The sequence below is a fragment of the Camponotus vicinus genome, unplaced genomic scaffold, assembly GCF_025532165.1.
Source record: "Camponotus vicinus isolate PSW18456_S1 unplaced genomic scaffold, iyCamVici1.0 SCAF_3, whole genome shotgun sequence".
NCBI lineage: Eukaryota > Metazoa > Arthropoda > Insecta > Hymenoptera > Formicidae > Camponotus > Camponotus vicinus.
This window is the reverse complement of record NW_028141967.1, coordinates 22,538,302-22,559,871: the sequence shown is the minus strand read 5'-3', so window position 1 is coordinate 22,559,871 and position 21,570 is coordinate 22,538,302. Positions and strand designations below refer to the sequence as shown.

The following is a 21,570-nucleotide window of genomic DNA, read 5'->3' as shown; positions in this document are numbered from 1 at the left end:
ATTTCGTATTAATAATTTTCAAATAAAAATTCCGCTATTTTCGAGAGGAATCTCGATCAATCGGACGATGTTCAGGGATTCTAATCTCTAATATGAGAAAGTCTTGTTCCGGTCTAGATTATTCGTGCTTCGTGTTTGTTAGTCGAGGGAATCTATGACGTCACGAGCGGATCCGCGGCCAATGTCAGAGCGGTTCAGCTGTTGTGTGTGGACAATGGCGACGATTCGACGGATGGTGTGACATCCCGACGGGCTTAAATGTTCCCGCTGCGTTGTCCGGCTGCAGGTAGACGCGCATCACGTCGCGCTGGATGAGAGCCACGTCCTGGCGTGCAGTACCAGGTGTCTCGCTTCTCTCTTCCCTTCCCTGTTTTTCTCGTCGCTGCTTCTGCGATGGCTACGGTAAACGCGAACGCGCTGTCTAGTGACATAAGCCGTAGGAATCCTCAGGACGAGTACGAGCTTATCCAGAGAATAGGCAGTGGAACCTACGGCGATGTCTACAAGGTATGTATTCACTCAGCTCGATTCCTTTAACGACGACGAGATCGTCATTTATCGTATTCTCTTCGCAGGCTAAACGTCTCTCGATGAACGACCTCGCGGCAATTAAGGTTATCAAGTTGGAGCCAGGTAAATCCAAAGTATTTTGTTTATTGTACGGTTATCGTGTAATCGGCTTTTCTATCGCGACTCTTTGTTGGTTTTTTCTCGTTGGTGTGGAATGTTTTTTCTATAGAGTGCCATTATGATTCCTTGCAAAGTATATGGAGTAAAAATAAAAAGAATATACAAAATTGCTTCATTTCTTCAAATATACAAATTTACATATAAATAGTTCTCAAAATATCAACATTGTATTAGAAATTTTGTTGTGGAATTGTAAAGCAGGATAGTTTATAGTGTTTGTGTTTGTCTCTTAGGTGACGACTTTGCAGTCATTCAACAGGAGATTTTAATGATGAAGGACTGTAGGCATCCAAATATTATTGCATATTATGGCAGTTATTTAAGGAGAGACAAATTATGGATATGTATGGAATACTGTGGAGGTGGATCGTTGCAAGATATATATCATAGTATGTATAATATTAATTATTTGTGTTTACACATAAATAGAATAATATATCTTTAACAATCTCAACAATTAATAATATTCAATTTTTATATTTATAAGAAGAATATAAATTGATAATGATTTATAAATTAAGATTTTTGTGATTATTTTTTTATTAAAATGGTTGTAATATATGTATATATATATAATTATATTTTTAATATACTTCTAGTAACTGGACCATTATCAGAAATACAAATAGCATACATGTGTCGGGAGACTCTCACTGGTTTAGCTTACTTACATAGTATGGGCAAGATGCATCGTGATATTAAGGGTGCCAATATATTATTGACTGAGGCGGGTGATGTGAAATTGGCAGATTTTGGCGTGTCAGCACAGATCACTGCGACGATTAACAAAAGAAAGAGTTTTATTGGTACACCATACTGGATGGCTCCTGAGGTACTTTTGCATTTTCTTATAACATCTAATATGCGTTGTATAGAGTTACATTGAAGATCAATGCAATTAATATTTTGCAATGTGCAGGTAGCAGCCGTAGAGAGGAAAGGTGGTTATAATCAGCTATGCGATATTTGGGCATGCGGAATAACCGCGATAGAATTGGCCGAGTTGCAACCGCCGATGTTCGATCTGCATCCGATGCGCGCTCTGTTTCTCATGTCCAAATCAGGCTTTAAACCACCGACGTTGAAGGACCGTGATAAATGGAGTCCGACGTTTCACAATTTCGTTAAGGTCGCACTCACAAAGAACCCCAAGAAAAGACCGACGGCAGAGAAGTTGCTTCAGGTTAATCTTGTTTTATCATTAATAGATATGATTTGTCTCTGCATGTATGACAAATGAAAAAGAAAAATATATACAAAATCGAATTGCATCTATGCTAATCTGAGGTAAATTATTTTGAATATTATAGCACGCGTTTTTTCAAGGGGACATGCATAAAAGACTGGCGTTAGAATTATTGCAAAAGGTATCGAATCCAAGTCATATGTTTGCCGATTTAGAGGCTGACGAAGATGGAGCGGTGCCTAATGTTCCGCAAAGAATAGCCTCGCGTCACACTGCAAGGCCTAGGCCAAAGAGTCCCATATCACAATTGGATAGTGATGGTAAGCATCGATTAATAGCAATTAAAGAATAACCAATAAATTGAACATCTTACACTTTAACTTAACCATGATTATAATTCATCTTGCAGATCAAATCAATATTGATGGAGGGACATTACACAGAGATTCTATATCACCATCTGTGGACAGTAATCCAGCATGGGATATCATGGACATCATGAACAATGTCAAAGTAAGTTTATTATAAATATTTGTTTTGCTTATAATTATATATCATATATTATTATATATCATAATTTGTTCAACATATTATTAATTAAAAAAAATTGTTAGCGCAATTGTTTTTCCAATATTACAATGATTAATTCAATATTTATGTTAAGTTACTAAATTGTATTAAATACTCCAATGTATAAATAGTGTTAATGAAAGAGTACAATTTATGACAATAAAAATATCTAATCTCTGCATATTTGTGCATATACAGGCTGTACATAATTGCGATGTGCATCCAGACTGTGGAATTGGTTCTGCGTTTGAAGATGTTCAAGAAAAGTAAGTTGTTTTTTACTTTTATTCTAACAATCTTTATCATACACATTTTACATGAAAGAGAACATAGAAAACATGAAAGCTTCTCTTCTCATTTCCATATGGTAGTTGCTGTTTTGTTCGAAAATATTCTTATGTTGTAAATATGTTTTATAAATATCTGAAATAGAGAATTTCAGAAATATTTGATATAAAAAGATTTTACAGTTTTATATACATATATGTGTGTATTTTGATTTGGAAATATGTGTTACATCTTATCTTCTATAATATATATTAATTATAAAGATTAATAAATTGTGGAAGCCAAATACAATTGTCATATGTTACTAAACAAGACAGCAATGCAGTATGTTGTGTTATAAGAATCATCGACATTTTATTCTTGGCTGATAGTAACTAATAAGTACATTGCATATAGTATGTGCTTTTGCTTTACGTCGTGTCATACTTAGTTATCAAATCATAATCTCAAACGAGAGAAGAATGTACATTCATTACTCTTACACTTAAAACAGCAACACATCATATTCTGAAATATCTTAATGTAAGTAGATAGTATAGACAAAATTTTTATAAAACAAAAGAGACGATTATTATATACATGATCAGATGCTACAAAATCTTTATGGATATTATACAGGGATTTATTCTTTGTAATTTTTGCATCTCCAATATTTTTTTAATCCTATTTTTTTTTATTCTTACCGTAAATAAAAAATATCTAAATAATCCATAAAATCGATAAAAAATAATTTCGCCTATAATTAAGCCATATATTTTGTTTTGCATTTGTCATCGCTATATTTCTTAAAGACATGCTCATTTTTTGTGTCAGTACACTTGGCGCGAACCTTAAGACAAGTAAAATATCGAAACGTCGTAGCAAAACTGGCACAGAGATATTTCGTATGACTATAAGGTAATATAAATAATTTCCTCGGTTGATGTCTGGAGTGAAAAAATTTCTTTTTATCTTTAACAAAGATATATAGCTTTACCAACACAAATTATATACTATTCATATATTCTTAATACTGTAAATGTTTGGAAAGTTTTGACCAGTTTATCGCTGAGTAATATTGAAGCAATCCAAGTTATATAACTATAATGTAAAAAAATAAAAATTACATTAAAATTTTTCTACACCAAAATAGCTCTAAAAAGAACGATAAATTAAATGTAAGAATTATTTGGATAGAGAGTTAATAATGCTTTTTAATGAGATGTGTAATCAAATTTTTTTATATAACAAAAAGATAATTATATATGAGACAATTTTTTATATATAGATACATTTCGGCGGGACAGAAATTTAACAATATATTGTGTATATACGAAATTACAGTACACTACTTTTTGCATGTTAGGCGATAGATACGATTGCTTGTATGCATGATTTGATAGCAAATTTGTCAAAGGATTGCTGATGTGTCATACATGCATTTTATTGAAGTAAGTACGGTCACTTTTTGAGATATATTTGTATATACACCAACATATAACATTAACAGTTTCTTCTATTAGAATTTGTTATTCTAAAAGCTAAAATCATGCATTTTTACACCTAGAAAAAAAAAGTCTAACAAATAAAAGAAAATCTAAAAATGCCGCTTAATTCGTACGAAAATAAGGATTGCCCGAGTATTTTTGATACATCTTAACAACGTAACTTATTCGGCTGTAAAATAATATTTATATCCTGTCACTATTAATCCTTGATCCTGTAGCACATTTGCCCTATGCCCCAAATTTCGTTTTGTAATCCACATTTCTAATTATTCTCTTTTAATATATTTTTTGATTTTTCTGATCAGTTTGTAATTTTAATAATTTCTCCCAACAGGAGTCTATTGCAGTACATTGATGAGGAGTTGTTGCTAAGGTATTGGCAGGTAACCCTTTTCCCTTGCACCTTGCACCTTGCACTTATATCTCCTAATAATTGCGTTAATTACTTTTGTAAATTGCATTACTCGGACAATTAATTAATTCGCTTTATTATTAATTCATTTTTTAAATATCTTCTTATTTTATTGCAAGTATTAATTCAAATTAACACGCATTTTCCTCGGTTTTGTGTTAATTTTAAAAGACTTCTTTGAAATTATATATATATTTTGTCTCTATATAATTTCTTATAAATTACTTTAAAAAAAGATTAGTTTAGCTAAATGTACTAAAAAAATTATATATATAATTTTTTTAGTACATTTAGCTAAACTAATCTTTTTAATTAATATAATAATATATAATATTATACAATATTTTCTTAATATCTAACTAAAAAACAAAATGACTAAAATTATAATATAATCTTAGAAATCAATTATCTCAAATTTAATCAACATCCGCAGCGTGATTAAAATAATATTACAAACACATTTTAGATAGTTAGAATGATGCTTCCTTCTTATGTTACGCATTTAATGTTATTTGTTGCATGTTAGTTTTTTTCAATTATCTTGATATTTGAAAGTTGTTTATAAATATCAGCCATGCTGGTGTGAAGGAGTTTCTGTATCTAATATTGAGAGGGAGAAAAAGAAAGAGAGGACATGTTAGTTTACATATAATTAAAGTTTCATGTATTTTATTATATAAAATTGTTTCTTTCGATTCTATAATAATACAGTTCAATAAATAAATATCGTTTTTTAACGAGAAAGAGAATAACCATTTTCTGTAATTTTTTTACGCTAAATGTGACACTGGCCTTTAAATTGTTATTATGCCGCAATTTTGAGCAATTTATGGTTAAAATTATTATATTACAGCTATATGTAATATGTTTAAGAAGTTTTGTTACAATTAAAATTAAGAATGGTAGAATTTTTTACTCAAAATTTGTTGTTGTGTTATTATAGTTAATAAAATATTTATGATTGTAAATATATGAGGTATATTATGAAACATGTAGATTAGATCATTGAGAATTTATCAAACATTTTTCAATATCATTCACAATCATCATTCTCAAATATGAAGTTTTCCAGATAACTGAATACAATATCAAAATTGACAAATTCAAAATCAATAAGAAATCGAATATTCTTTTTTAAATTTTGATATCCCATATTGATTTCGCCATTTTAAATTCATTAATTTTGACATCGAATTCGTATTCAGCAATTTGAAATAATTTTAATAAGCAATCTTAGTTTTAATAAATACATTGAAAAATATTTAATAGATTTTCAATGATTTTATTTATAACTGTAATCATGAATATAATTAGAATCAATACAACAAATTTCTTAATCATAATCAATACGACAAATTTCTTTTGAGGGCTAAAATTTAACAAGGTAAATCGTGAGGAAAGAGACCTAACATATATTTAATTTTGATTACAAAAAAAATTTCGTATATGCATTGTAATATAGCAAAATGCATTAAAGTTATTCTTTTTTGCAACTTTAAAATATAAATTCTACAAATTTCTCAATATTGTGATGTGATGAAACAATTTGGTAATCGAAATCGTATATTTAACGTAGTTAAAAAACTGCGGAAAATAATTATTCTCTTTCTTATGTGTTTTTTTTTGTTGAACTATATAATAATATAAGATTATTTACATATACTGGAAGGTTTGAAATGAATTTATGAAAACCGATTGTAAGAAATTATAATTTTTATGGATTCTTCTTGCAATTATTTAGATATTATATAGATGTTATGGATAAAATATAAAAAATTATGATAAAAAAAGAGAGATACATCAAAATCTATTTAATCATGGAGTAATATTTTTTAATGTAATCATGTATCTAAAAAGGAGAAACAGTATTAATTGCTTTATCAAATATCTTATATTTATTATATTATTTACAAAATTCTAAAACGCATTGTGCGTAGAATATTTCGAGCAGTATCAAGAAATGAGTTTATAATGTTTATAGTATATGACCTATAGTTTCATGTGTGCAGGGGAAATGCAATGTCGATGGTCGGTGGGCATTGCGACCAGCTATATTCCCTGCAGTAAGTAGATAAAATAAATTACAGTAAATAATTTTTTTATTATCCAACATATATTTTTTTTAGTTGGTACATTATCATGAAAGTATCAAATATTTATTTGATTATATATATGTTTTACTCATCGGAAAACATTAACATAATTCTAGATATATACAAGATATTTTACTGTAGTATTATTTTATTAAGATATCGTTTTAAATATTATTTAAATATTAAATGATTTAATTTCTTTATATGAATAATGTCGATGCGAGAAAAAGGGGAAAAAATTGATTTATTATAGGAAATATTTTACTGTTTTTGCCTGTTTGTTCCACTGACAATATTTGCCAAAAAATTCATTACGTAACACCAAAACCTCATGATTGATCTTATTAACACTTGATAACATGATTGCCTTATGTTGTACTAAAATCTGCAAGAAATGTGCAGCTTTCACATCTCTAACTTATTTTTGCATCACATTTTATTCGAAAATCATTTCAAGAGAAATATCTGATCCTAATTATTAATTTTATTTTTACTTTTAATTTTATTATTCCATTATTTTACGATGCCATTAATATGTATTTTATTTTTTTATGTTATTTATTCTCTATTAACCTAATATTTTTTTTTCTCTTTCATAATAAAGCGTGTTTGAAAAGAGTAACAATAGTAACATTTGCATTTTCATGCTTTCTTTTTTTTAGAGCCACTCTTCCACTCGGGGAATCATCGAACGATTGCGAAGTCCATTGTCCCTATTACAATGTGTCTGGTAAGTGATTTACAATATAGAAAAAAATTTGATTGCATATAATCTAATCAAACTGCTTTAAATTTATTCGCGTGTTCGAATAATAAAGAGTAGATTCGTGTGCACAGGATCTCAAGCTAGTCCCCGACGTCACAGTTCCGTGGATGAATTATACGGTCTCGTCAATAATTCTCAGTCCCTAACAACCGTGAATGGTCAGCGTCAACGATCATTGTCGGATAGCGGCCCTAGGGATGAATCTGCGCAGTCAAACGGTAAGAGCGTACGTTGTGAGTTTAGTGCTTTAAATCATGAACATTTTAATGTAAATATTCGATACACATAATACATTTATTATCCATCTTCTTTATTCGTGATTATATTATCGACATTAATATATAATCATTTTATTCAATCTCAAATCATTCAATTATTTTCTCAATTTATTCATCTATTTCATTTATCTCAATTTCTTTTCAGGCGACAATGAAATAGCAGCTGATCAAGATAGAGAGAGTATGAGTCCTGACTTACTCTCAGATACACCGCCCGTCCCTCCGAGGAGGAGGGATCGAAAAAGACACACACCACCGAGACCTATTAGTAACGGATTACCTCCCACACCAAAAGTGCACATGGGAGCGTGTTTCTCAAAGGTTAGTTGATTTAATTTTTTTATGTGTGTGTTAATGTATATAAAATAATGGCCAGAGAAATTTTCATATAGTAAATTAAATAATATATAAATAATTTAATAAAAGCAATAAAAAAATAATTTATACATATATATATGAATTATTTTTTGAATGCTCATTATTATATTATATGTTGCATTTATTACAATAAGTTTTATGAAAATATTTCTTTTATTGCATTTCTTGATAATGTGTTAAAATTTTAATAATATATTATTTTTTTCATTTATATATTATTTATTATTTCAAATTTATTGTTGCAAATTTTATTAGGTATTCAATGGCTGTCCGCTGAGAATACATTGTACCGCGAGTTGGATTCATCCGGATACGAGGGATCAGCACTTGTTGATCGCGGCGGAAGAAGGAATTTACAACTTGAACTTGAACGAACTTCATGAAACCGCGATAGACCAATTATATCCGAGACGTACTATCTGGATGTACGTTATTAAAGATGTTCTCATGTCCCTTTCCGGTAAGCGCATCTTATACATCATCATTGATGCTGTTGCATGATTGATTAATTCTTTCTCTAAATAATATTAATGATGTGTATTGCAGGAAAGACGCCTCAGTTGTACAGGCACGACTTATTAGCGATGCTAAGTAAACAAACTCATAGGTTTTCGTTGCACATGAATAAAATACCAGAGAGATTAGTCCCTAGGAAATTCGCCCTCACTACAAAGGTACCAGACACAAAGGGATGCACCAAGTGCTGCGTTGGAAGAAATCCATATAATGGGTGAGTAGAAATTCTATTACGTTTTTTAAAAATATACAAATTTTTAAAAATACAAATATAATCCTTCAATGAAATAAGGATGAGAAAAAATTGGATACAATAATTTGTCATATTTTTAAGCTTGTTAGTTAAGTAAAATTTAACAAACATAATGCTCTATCTTTTTAAATGTACAGGTACAAATATTTGTGCGGCGCGATGCCGGCTGGTATATTTCTAATGCAGTGGTACGATCCATTGAATAAATTTATGCTTCTAAAACATTTTGACTGCGTTCTACCATCGCCTTTAAACGTCTTTAGAATGGTTATCACACCTGAGATGGAATATCCAATGGTGTGTGTATCAGTTAAGCAGCCATATCAACAGAATAAACTGAAATTGGATTTGATTAATATGAACTCAGGAGCGAGTTGGTTCCACAGTGACGAATTAGAAGACATAGATGGTTCAGGTATTCTTATGTCATACCTATCTGTCGGCAAGATTTACTTGTTTATAAAGAATCATAGCCTTTATTTATTGATGTTATTATCATTTTTTTATACAAAAGACATTTGCAATTGATTTTCTCTTTTTAAAAATCTGGTAATTTTATCTTTATTACTTGAAAGAACTATCATCCTATCTTCAATAAGAATATTGTTTCAGCAACTGTGATACCAAGAAGAGAGAATTTGAATGTTATTAATGTCACACAGTTCGAAAAAGATGCAATACTCGTTTGTTACGATAGTGAGTATTACTAGAAGTATTATCTTATTATTATATACAGTAATATGTGTTATAAATTAAACATAAATTCGTATTTACAGACGTGGTGAAGATGGTGACTTTACAAGGGAAACCTCGAGTTAGCAAAAAACAATTATCAGAGCTGCAGTTTAATTTTCAAATTGAATCTATTAGTAAGTACAAAACACTTTGTTTACTCGCAATTCATATCATAGTCTTTGTGAATATAACAATGTATCGTTTTTTTATTAGTTTGTCTACCAGATAGTGTACTGGCATTCCACAAACATGGTATGCAAGGTAGAAGTTTTAAGAATGGCGAAGTTACTCAAGAGATTAGTGATCCGAGCAGAACTTACAGGCTACTAGGCTCAGACAAGTATGTATCTGACGATATAAAAAGTTTGAAAAATGAAAAAAATAATGCACTAAATAATGCATTAATATGATAAAAGAGTTTTTAGAATAGAAAAATAATTAAAAAAGAATTGTGTATTAATGAGATTTGATATTATTGCAAATTTCTCTTTTATTGAAACTTTAATTGTGATTTAAAAATAAATTTGGGATACTTTTTCGATAAAATTTTTACATTACTTGAGACAGAAAGAGAAAGAGAGATATTGAATGTGTTGACTCATAATTTTAAAATAGATTTGGTAATAATAATTTTTCTCTTTTAAAGAGATAATATATTTCATATATCAAAAGAGATATTCAATGTTATTGATAAAATTTTAATTTTGACATTTTTTACATATTGTATCTTGTATTTTATATTTAATATTATTTTAGTTTTTATTTTAAACGAATGCTATATATTGATAAAATTTATCATTAGATATAATATTTATAATTAGATTAAATTAATATTCGTAATTAAAGAGAAAGTAAAATTAACCATTATGTTAAATAGGGTTGTGATGTTGGAGAGTCACCTGGTTCACAGTGGCACATTGACTGAATCGGAAGGGGCGGATCTCTACATACTCGCTGGACATGAGGCCAGCTATTAAGTATCGATTTTCAAATTACTAGCTTGCGACCACACGCTGCATTATCGTCTCGCACGATTTGTGATTGAACTGCACATGTAACATGGAACGACTACAAGAGAGCGAGGTTAAAGTATGCAGAGAGGTAAAAGCTTTACAATTAATAATTAATTATTTTCACTACTTTGCAACATGCAATTTCAATGTTGCTGCAGTGGATTACCGTCGTCTCTCCGATAATAATCGATATCACGATAAAATGATAAACTAGTAATTTACTTGCGATAACTTTTTTTAACGAGAGGCATCTTAGAACTTAGTCCTTTTAGTGGATATGCACCATGATAGGAAGAGGTATTGAGTTTAACAGAAAGGCACGAAACTTGAAACAGAGAATACGCGGAACTTATTCTTATGCCTGATTAAATGAAGCCAATAAAACCTAACCATATGCTTGGAAAAGTATCGGATAAAAGCGATTTCCTAGTTTATATAGTTATACATGTGTAAATTATACTCTTATATAAATTATGTACACTACGATACAACTACGAAAAGAGATTTATGATAAAATTAAAATTAAAACCTCGAAAAGGAAAATTAATATAGAGATTATTCCGTGTTTCCGACGTTATATTATATATATAGCTAAATTAGCTAAGTATATGATGCAAGAGTATTATTGCATAGCGTGTTTTATAGGCAACGAAACTCTTGCAACGTTGTGCAAACGATACAGTTTCGGATTTTATCTTTTTTTTCCTAGAGTCGTGCTATATATTCCTATTAGCTTTTAGCCTTCGAAAACCATTTTGATCGTAATATTGATTTAATAGGCTAAGAGCTCACATATTTGTATTTTCGACGAGTGCAGGAGATTATTCTCTAAACGAGACAATATTTATATTCTTACATACACGAGATCGCGTAAAGTTTTCGAAGGTTAAAGCATTATCCGCTGCATCCAAATGCAATATCCGATGAAATTTTCGTGTAACTTTGACGGAATCTGTGTGACATTAATCGAGATTACAACTTTTAATATATATCTTGGTCGTCTCACTTTCACGAGATTTGAATTTCAGTGATCGATTTTTTAACGAATATAAAAAAAAATGCATATTTTATTTTGTGCAACTTTTCCACTTTCTCGATATTAATTACACTTTTGCATATAAATACAAAATTGCGAAGATTGAATAAATGAAGATTTTATTTAGTTTTATTTCGAAGGTGAATTAAATAAAAATTTCATTTTTTATTATTTCTAAGTGTAAGAACTGGTGCGCTAAAAAAGAAAGTCTTTGTTAAGAAAAGAAATGATTCTGAAGTAGCGAGTTTATCACTCAAATCTAATCTGGTGGGAGCGAGACATCACGTGTATTTGCTTCCAAAGACGATAGATCGTAGAGAAAATGGCAACGACATAGAAGGAAAGTAGTTAGTTGATGTATAATGCCCTGTAAAAACGTTCTCGAGAGGTTCCGTGTAGAAATGAATTCCCTATGTGAATTGTATATATAATATCGTGTATACATATATTATATGTACACACATGTAAGCAGTACAAAATTCGCTTGTACCAATGTGTCATCTTTGAGAATGTGTGTACGCACGATAAATTACGCTATTCGAGCTTCATTTCGTTGGGCATGGGATCACACTTCGAGAGATTATCTTTATTCAGACATCGCGTTCGTCTCGCGATGTCTCTAATTTTTCGGCGATATTAAATATATAAATTGCACGACAATGTCATCGATAGCGATCGCGCGAATTTATCTTGAAATATATACGCGTTACTATGTTTGAATCGTTTCGCTTGCTGCACGATATTGATCGCGACTGTAATAAAGTATCCGCGATCGTTGACTCATGATCAGCCTTGATTTACGCAACAATAATCCCCAATATCTTTTGCTTTATGAAATAATCTGCTTCTTTTGTCGAGTCATTATAGTGCTCTCTGATGAAGCGCCATTGTGATATATGTGTCAGGAAAAAACGCAGTCACGCGAATAAAATAAAATGAGAAGAGAAGGATAAAAATGATTTCTTTTATACGATTTTCATCGTTCGAGTACTTCTCTCCATATAAATCGGCTGCATATGTAATTTGCATCAGAGATCACAATATATATTTGTCTGCAGTTTTTTTTATATCCAGTAATTTTGGTATCGTTATATGTTGTCAACGACGATATCGTATATATCTGTGAAGCGACGAACGCAACATAACTTTCATGTGATCGGTCTCAAGACTGGGAGAAATGTATTTTCTCATTTACAGTAGACTTTCTATAATGCTTGAGGAAGAGTGCTGGATTATGTAGGATTTAGGCGGGAGGAAAGATCGTTGACTGCGTTTTAAGTTTACGCAGTCGAAATCTGCAACTCTCGAGTATCGTCAACGTCGTTTAATTTAACGAGAGAAATTTTATTTGTATAAATATTATATGAATTATCCCAAACATGTTTGCTAAAATCTAATCAATGCGTCTACGAATCGATTCTTATAACTCGATAATGATTAAAGGAAACAAAACATTCCCTTTTTTTATTTGGAATATTTGACTAATATTTTTTATGAAATATTCACTAATCCCTAATAATTAGTAAAGATATCGTTTCATTATATTCATTATAATGCTGCTGCATTCCTTTTGTATCACTTTTCAGAATTGATATTTAAATTCGACATATTTATTCGATTATAACGTAAGTTAACAGGCAATTTTTTAAATAAACATATCTCGTAAAATAACGCGAAAAAGCATAATTAATTCACGATCGTATCTTCATTGATATATTATAGTCAAATAATTCATTATTGCAATCATACTTAATCATGAAGATGAGAAGATCAGAAATTCTTGGTCGTGTAAAAAACGCACATTTTATTTTCTCTGGACTGATACTCGTATATATATACATATATATATATATATATATATATATATATATATATATATTTATATATTTATATAATATCTGGCACTTTTCCATCTATTTCTGTCGAGATTTTATCGAGTTAGAGTCTTTAATTTGTAATTCTTTGCTGAGAAGAGCGAAAGACGAACTGTAAAGTATGTAAATCGAACTGTAAAGAATCGTCAGAGCGAAACTCATGAAATTATCTGTGCGGAGTGTTGAACTATTTTGATATTTTATATGCATCTTTTTCTCTGTACATAGAGAATAGATTATTCAAAGAAAGTACTATCGAAAAAAAATTCAAAATATACCCTAGTGAAGTTATGAATCGGTATCTTATTGTTTCCGCTGAATTTTCGCCTCATGGCAAAATCCAAAGCGATAATGTTTTTAAATTAATCTAATTATTATCATGCATATTTAAATTCGCAATTCAATTTTGCAGAATTTTGAATTTGCTCGATTTCGAATAATCGAAAGAATTTGTCGATATTTCTGCCAATCGTTTTTATATAAATTGTCAATTTATTCTACGATCGATTAAATTCTGTTAGTAAAGTCTACATGTTATTCGTTATAAACAGAAACATAATTGTCTTCCCTATACATACTTGCTAATAACAATACGCTAATACCAGATCTGTTAAATATCTACGATATTAATATTTCTGGCAAAATGTTTGATAATATCCGTGAAATCATGTATTTTCAATGTTTGTTTAATCGACAATCTCCGCTTTCTTAATATTGTAAAAATTATTCGAGCAAACTATTATTAGTATAAATCGAAATATAAATCTGCTTGATGTCTAAAAGAAGGAGAAAGATTGTGATATATATTGAAAAAGACGGAGCATTATCTTTATTCCAGATGTAATCCAGCTAGAAAGTTATCTAAAGGCTGTTCAAGTGTTATTAAATAGTTTAGAAATGTCAGATGTGGAAGGATAGATATTATTTTATTTTGATATGGGCGAGAGATTTTATTTGCGCGAGATTATTCTGCTTCTTTCCGGGGACGTACATATTTACAAAATATTTTGATAAAAATAATGGTAAATAGTAATTGCAATGTTACCTGATGTGAATTTTTGTATTATTGTAAAGACAATAATTTTATTCGGAGCATCGTATCGAGCGAATCATGGAAGGAAAAAGGCGACATCAAAGTAGATACATCAGTGGCATCAGAGTAGATATTATAAATCTATAAAACGGATAAATTTTAGTAAAGAGTGAAGAAAAAAAGATAGATGACATAATTAAAGAGTCTTTTTAATTCTTTGACACAGACCAAGTATTAGAAGAACTATATGCATTAAAAAAGACACACACACACACACACACACACTTTGTGTAAATTTCACATATCCATATTCTGTGCTCGCGACTATTTAAAATGAAATTTCATTCTTTAATTTTTACAAGAGATAGTAAAATTAGAGTATGGGTGTAAGACACGTCAGGAAAAATATCTGTTTCGCTAATTTTATACAATTAAGAAATTAATAAAGTGCATGATAAATTCGCACTTTCATTATTTCTTCAAGTTATTTCGAATACGAGATACGCAATAGATGCAGATACATGCAACAGATTCAGATTTATTTTCCGTTCGAATGGATTAATTTAAAAAGGACATAAAAAAGAGAACCTCATTATTTTTCAATACATTCAGAAAACGAAATATATACAAAGATATATGCGATCAATCTATATATATGTAGTGAATAATTGCGTCCAGTTTGCGAAGAGTATCGTACACCCATACTAGCGATCTTCGAAAAGTCCTTTTGCGCAAACATGTACATGTGTAAGTGTTAGGACAATTGATACAGCGATAAAATGTACCTGTACACATTGACCATATTAATGGTTTGCCTCTATACATACGGATGCTTGAGTTCCAAATTCCTAATTCTTGCATATTTTGAACTTTGAAATCTATTTGGCGAACGTGCGCGAGACAGTAATACATATTATATTCCTTAATCTTCAACCATCCCTCGGATTTATTCGGATTAAATTGATTTCTTGTGTTTTTACTGGCACATGACTCTAATACATTCATATTATTTTTGAAAAATATTAAAAAATGTTTTCAGAATTTCATTATGCATAAAGATTTCTAAGAATATTTCTAAGATTTCTAAGATTTCCATTTTATATTCTATGATTATTTTATTTGATTTTTATTCAATTTTATCAAAAAAAAACTTCTTCGTGAAACCAATTTATGATAGAATAAATTTCAGTTCAATTTTATTGCATTTCTGATATTTCCAGTATCGGGAAATATATTGGTTTCAAGATAAATACTTTTCAATTCGATAATCTAAGGGATAGAAAAAGATTAAGCGCATGCATGTACGCTTATCATTATTTCCTATCAGGAATCTGACAGCGATTGATAATACAGGTGCATTACGTTTTGCATGCAGAGAAATATACAAAATATTTTGAGAGGCAAATTCGTAAATTACGTAAGATGGATAAAAAGAGAGAGAAATATATATATATATACATAAATATAAACAAATATATTTAATAAAATTTCTTGACATATATATTGTAAATTCAAAGAGATATTCACTTAATATCTAATAGAATGAATTCCAATAATTTTGTTAATTAGCCGGAAGATGTTGAAGATACGAATTACCGATATATCAGTAATAGTTGTTAACTAAAGCCGTAGTAACACAGGTAGAACAAACGAACAAAATTATTCTTCCAACCAGAAATTAGAAGAGCGAAACAAAAATATAATGTTACATCGTACAGAGAGATTTTAGGAATATAAGGAGCTTCTGCTGTATAAAAAGAAAAGATTCTCACCAACTACTACTTTGTCACGTGCATTTAATTATTTATTTAAAGAATATTATGTAATGCTGTCCCTTCTTCCCAAAAAAATTTACTATAACACGATACGTTGCGAAACAGGACGTTAGATGTTGATTTCTTCTTTATAGTCGAAAGTTACGTGTTATATACAAACGGGAGAGAAGAATAGGAGATTTCCTTATAAATATTAATTGGAATTGTACTAGCGACTAAGTCTGTAATTATACGCGAAAGTTGTATATAATGTGTATAACGTATTATACATACATATGTTATATCTTGCGTTCACCGAGTCTTCGTTTTAGTCATTTTTTATATAAATACAGTATTGCGAGAAAATAATTTATAATTACGCGTAGTAAACGTATTTAATTTTCCGATGTATTTATAGGAACAATCACAAACTTTTCTGTAAATAGTCCTTCCCGCAATAAAATCCATCTAAAGGAAAAAAAAAAAATATATATATATATAGTCGAAGACATTTGTAGCGTTGCAATCCATTATCCTGATGCATCCTGGCATTTATAGACTTTATACTTACCCGAAAATTATGTCTAGTGCCTGGTCGAGAATGAAGAATACATTGTTGCGGCAGATTTTATATAAAACATTATATTATTATATACACACGTTATATGGTAGCATATACACTGGCATATATACTATTCTCTTATTTTCTAGTCAACATTTTAATTATTTAAATTTATTTGATCATTGGTACGAAGTAGTCACAGTTAATTATTTGTGCAAAAAGTAGAAGATATGTATTTGGGAATAAAATTTGTTTGAAACTTGCATTTTCAAATTCTTTAGCTATAATTCAACTGACGACTTCTTCAATTCGAAGTTAAATGACTTTCTTAAATGCTTTGTTCAATTGAAAACTGCTCCTGTCTCTTATACGCTCTATATAGTACAAGTAAAATATCAAATAATATTTATTTTAACATACATTTCAACAGTCTATAGGATATTAATTGAAAACAATTGACATAATTTTGTTATGCTTTTATGAAATAATAATGAACGTTCGAACGTCTATACGCTTATTACGCACATAAACATTAAATGAGATATCAATTTATTATAGAGTAATAGTATCACGTTGCGTTAATTACCTTGTAGGCACATGTTGAAGGCACATTGACTAAAGTTAATCCTCAAATTTTTCAGTACAAAAGATTATATGAATAATGCAAAGCAAACGCTATTATTTTCCTCTATAAAAAGGTCGAAATATTGGAAATAAAGATAATATTAGAGAATTATTTTTGTTGAAAATTACCTCCATACAAGATAGGGTTCGCTGAAAATATTACGTAAGCGTATTTACTTTGTGATACTAAGAACATCTTATCATGGATCGAAAAAATCCATAAGTATTTTCACTGTATGTCTCTATTTATCAAATTATCTATTTTTATTTCCAATTTTTACAAAGTGTTTCTCCATGTCTGATCTAAGAATAAATGATACTTTCTTAGACAAGATCGTTTGCTTCAACTTCATACGAAATCAATAATTCAATAAGTTTCTTAAATTTAAAACATGAACTGCTTCTTATAAAAACATTTGCTTCATTTTATCCACATAACTAACCGACTATGACTTGAAACTTTTATTGGCTCATCTTGCAATTAGCTCTATTCATTCGTGTATATATATAAGTACGGATCACGTCTCGATGTGCCCCTGCAATTGACCTACTATCTTCCGCACCCAACCCGCTTGACTCTGTCCCGCGGAGACGTCGTCTCTATCCATCTCAGAGTTCCGATTACAACTAATCGGCGAATCATCTCGCGACTGATAAATCGTGTTCACTTTCGCAGTGACCCTGACTTCCGAATCACCGACAGCGTGCCCCTTTCCTAAGACCGATTTTATCTTCAGATAATCTGGCTTTTGTGCGACGCTCGGCTTGCATCTTGATGACAATGACATCGAGAACACTTCTTGTTTTCTCTTAGCAGGAATCGGCGGCGCGATTTTCATCTTCGCCAACGTCGTCGATATTGTCGTCGGTGTCGTTGGCGTCGACTGTCGCATTACGAACACTTCGTCGACATCGCTGAATATTGCACTATCCCGGTATACCTCGTCTGTATCGGCATCCGCGTAATTCTCGATGGTCTCGAAACTCCTCTCGTAGAAACTGTCTGTTTCGCTTTCGCGACGTTCTGCATCCTTGTTGCTATTTGTTTCTTCTTCCTCTTCGCGACCTCTCTCCTGCGATTCGTTGGTCTTGCTGAATGATTGATTGACATCAATGGAAGAGGACTGAATGCGCTTATTCTCGGCAAAAAGAATCGTCGGATCGGCGTAATCCGACTGGGCGATTCTGGCGCCGAGACTGGAACTGCCTTGCTTGTAGTAAAGTTGGGGTATCCGCTGATCGCTGATCGAGCCGACGCTCGAGCAGCCCACCAATTCTTCAGCATCCGAGGATGGTTCCTTCGCGTGTTGCTTCGTCTGTTTAGATCGCTTCTTCGAACACTTGCCATTTACGGCACTCAATGAGCGAAAGTAGCGCGTCCGCTCGAGTTCGTCGTTGCACTCGAGTGTTTCCGTGCTCATGGTATTCCGCAAACGGCCCTGCAGACGACTACTCGCCTTGAAGAAGACGTTCCGAAAGATCGCACTGCCGCTGCTACCGTTCGCCCGGTAGATCTTATGATCTGGATGAATATTCGCGCTGTCAGTGGTAGACATACGCACGTCGGAGTAAGCATCGTCAGTCAATCGCGTATCCTCTAGCGAACAGAAAAAGGTCGACGAACTAGAGCTCGTCGAAGTAGTAGGAAACTTGGCGATTCTGCCCTCTGGTTGACACGTAGATGCGTATCTCTCCATATCCTCGAGATTAATCTCCGCCGGCTTATCGGACGCGATAGTAAACGGTCGCTCGCTCATTGGTTTGCCGTCTCGTTGTAAAAAGCGCGACTTAGTCACGCTCGTTGGTTGCGAGTTAGGGCTTATCTGGAAACTGCGCGGTAACGAGCCACACTTGGGTGGCGAGGTGGGCAGGTCGTCGCACAGTTTGGTAAGCCAGACAGCAGGCTGAGTTGGGCTATCGTTGCCGTCGTCGACGTTCTTCGCTGTCTGCAGGCCTTCCCAAACGTGCTGCAGATTATCGTAGTTGCCGAAACCCTTGGACTCGGCTTCTTCCGCATCGTTCGCATCGCTTCTTTCATCATTGCACCGTTCAGACCCGTCTTTTTCGATACGTTCCGTCATTACGATGGAATTGACATCCTTGCGCTCGGCCGTTCGGTGATTCAGCATGCATGGGGACGGTACGAGAATCTTCTCATTGTCCATCAATGTCGAATTATCACGGATACGCAACGCCGTCTTGATCACTTTACTATCAGTGACAATACTCTGTCGCTTGAACGTCTCAAAGGTCGCTCGCTTTTCGTGCACGTGATTTGTATTGCCATTCTGCGTGATCGTTTCCATTGAGTTTTGAGCGGTCTTCAGGTTGTCGTAAAAAAGCTGCAACGGTTGCTGATTCTCCCGCGCTGCAGTTGCCGAGGACAATGAATTCCATGCGTTGTTCGTCCTGTTCAGTCGCTGTTCCCGATGCGTCGCCCGATTGCGTCCCAATCTATTGTTGTTGTTGTTGTGATTGATCGAACTGATATAATTGGCATTCTCCGAATCGCTTTCGTCTGACGTGTCCGCCGAAATACGTTTATTGAATCTTTGCTGTCGCACATTGATGATGCTGTTGATCCGTTGTTTCTCCAACAATCTCTGGAATTCTTGATTCTGCATGAGAATATGACCGACGATCTCCTCCACTGTTTGCGGAGGAGTGGTATGCTGCTGTTCATTATTATTATCTTTGGCTTCGCTCGGCGACGATGAGTTTGTTATTTGATTCTCTTTCTCGGCACAAATTTCGACTGTTTCTTCGATCTCGGCTGTTGTAGATTGAGCATCGCCAGTAATGTCTGTCTTTTGTTCCTCGTCTGAGTGATTGAGAGACACGTACGATTGGAAGCCTGGCTCGGATTTTCGTCTCCAGCCGGTGAAGCGATCCTGAATATATATTTATTATATAATCTAAATATATATATATATATGTATATACATAGCTTTTTAAAAATATTAAGAAATAACGTAAAAATTTAATGACACTAGATAAATAAGTATAAAATAATAAAGTTTTAAATTTTTATAAAATAATTTATAAATGATACATTGATAAAATAAACTAATAATCGAGAAGGAAAATAATTTTTTAAAATATATACATATATGAATTATATATATATAGTTTCATAATAATTATATTGCAATAATACCTTGACTTTTGAGACGCGTATATCCGATGACCTATTAAGAGTTTGCTCCTTGGAGTCATTAACGGCAACATCTTCGTTGTTATCTTTGCGCGATGACGCAGATGAACCCTAATGATATATGTATTGATTAAAGAAGATTTATAAAATTTCTAACTTATATCAAGAAATTTTCGCATATTTTCTAGACCTCACCTCCATTGTAGTATCAGATTTTCTGACACCCTTTTTCAGCTTTTGCCTCAAACCAGTCTCGGACCTACGTCTTTCCCTCTCCTGCTTACGTTTCTCCAGATATTCCGGAGGCGCGGAGTGTTTCTTCGCTGATCCTTTATCCGCCAACGCGTCGTCTGTTTAAAGTATTTTGTGTTATTCTTTCCTTTCGATTTGCACAATGATTAAAAGTAGAGAAGATTTTTAATTATACAATATTGCCATTTATGCATACCTTCTTGTTGCGTTTGACCCAATTGCAGTACTAATTGTCGCGCGTGCGACGGTATAACCGCGTTATAATTCTCTAATATCACTCTCTTTATTTGTAAGGTCCATTCTCTCTTTTGTTCTAGATTGCGTGCCTGGAAAACAAATTAGTAGAACATTAAATAAGGATATTTTTCACATGCGTATTTAAAGCTATTACTTTACAATTAAAAAAATATCTCCAAAGTTCTTACTTGTAATGTATATTGCAACCGAGGATTATCAAAAGGTATCACATGAAAGCTGGATGGTTCCCCCGGAATACTTTCAATCAGCATTAAATTTGAACACTAAAAGCACAAAGAGAAGAAAAATTATTTTATATATTTTACAAAGAAATTATAATTTATTAAAAATTATTAAAGATTAAAATTGTTAAGAAATG

At 31.9% G+C, this 21,570-nt stretch overlaps 2 protein-coding genes across 14 annotated transcripts in view; one reads left to right on the top strand and one right to left on the bottom strand.

The window, feature by feature from the left end:
- The first annotated feature begins 167 nt into the window (after positions 1-167).
- Hppy (MAP4K3-like protein hppy) lies at positions 168-16,773 on the top strand. Of its 7 annotated transcripts, XM_083094485.1 has the most exons (21): positions 169-507; positions 576-633; positions 924-1,079; positions 1,290-1,522; positions 1,610-1,873; positions 2,001-2,196; positions 2,286-2,389; positions 2,645-2,712; positions 3,548-3,631; positions 4,556-4,594; positions 6,643-6,696; positions 7,389-7,456; positions 7,564-7,710; positions 7,916-8,091; positions 8,404-8,608; positions 8,695-8,878; positions 9,055-9,332; positions 9,530-9,613; positions 9,694-9,786; positions 9,866-9,992; positions 10,530-16,773. In XM_083094485.1, exons 1-21 carry the CDS (start codon positions 394-396, stop codon positions 10,627-10,629), a joined length of 2,832 nt encoding a protein of 943 aa, XP_082950611.1. In that variant the 5' UTR covers positions 169-393; the 3' UTR covers positions 10,630-16,773. The 7 variants fall into 7 exon arrangements, with proteins under 7 accessions (XP_082950617.1, XP_082950611.1, XP_082950613.1 ...); XM_083094487.1 differs by lacking the exon at positions 3,548-3,631; XM_083094486.1 differs by lacking the exon at positions 6,643-6,696.
- A 202-nt stretch (positions 16,774-16,975) lies between these two features.
- The window catches only part of Gefmeso (Guanine nucleotide exchange factor in mesoderm), a 40,737-nt gene continuing 36,142 nt past the window's right edge, over positions 16,976-21,570 (bottom strand). For all 7 annotated transcript variants that reach the window (XM_083094467.1, XM_083094472.1, XM_083094468.1 and 4 more), the window contains exons 3-7: positions 21,380-21,475; positions 21,151-21,280; positions 20,898-21,052; positions 20,706-20,813; positions 16,976-20,439 (exon numbers count right to left, since the gene is read on the bottom strand). In XM_083094467.1, the coding sequence (XP_082950593.1) occupies positions 18,067-20,439; positions 20,706-20,813; positions 20,898-21,052; positions 21,151-21,280; positions 21,380-21,475 (2,862 nt within the window). In that variant the 3' untranslated portion in view covers positions 16,976-18,066. The remainder of the gene's footprint in view (positions 20,440-20,705; positions 20,814-20,897; positions 21,053-21,150; positions 21,281-21,379; positions 21,476-21,570) is intronic.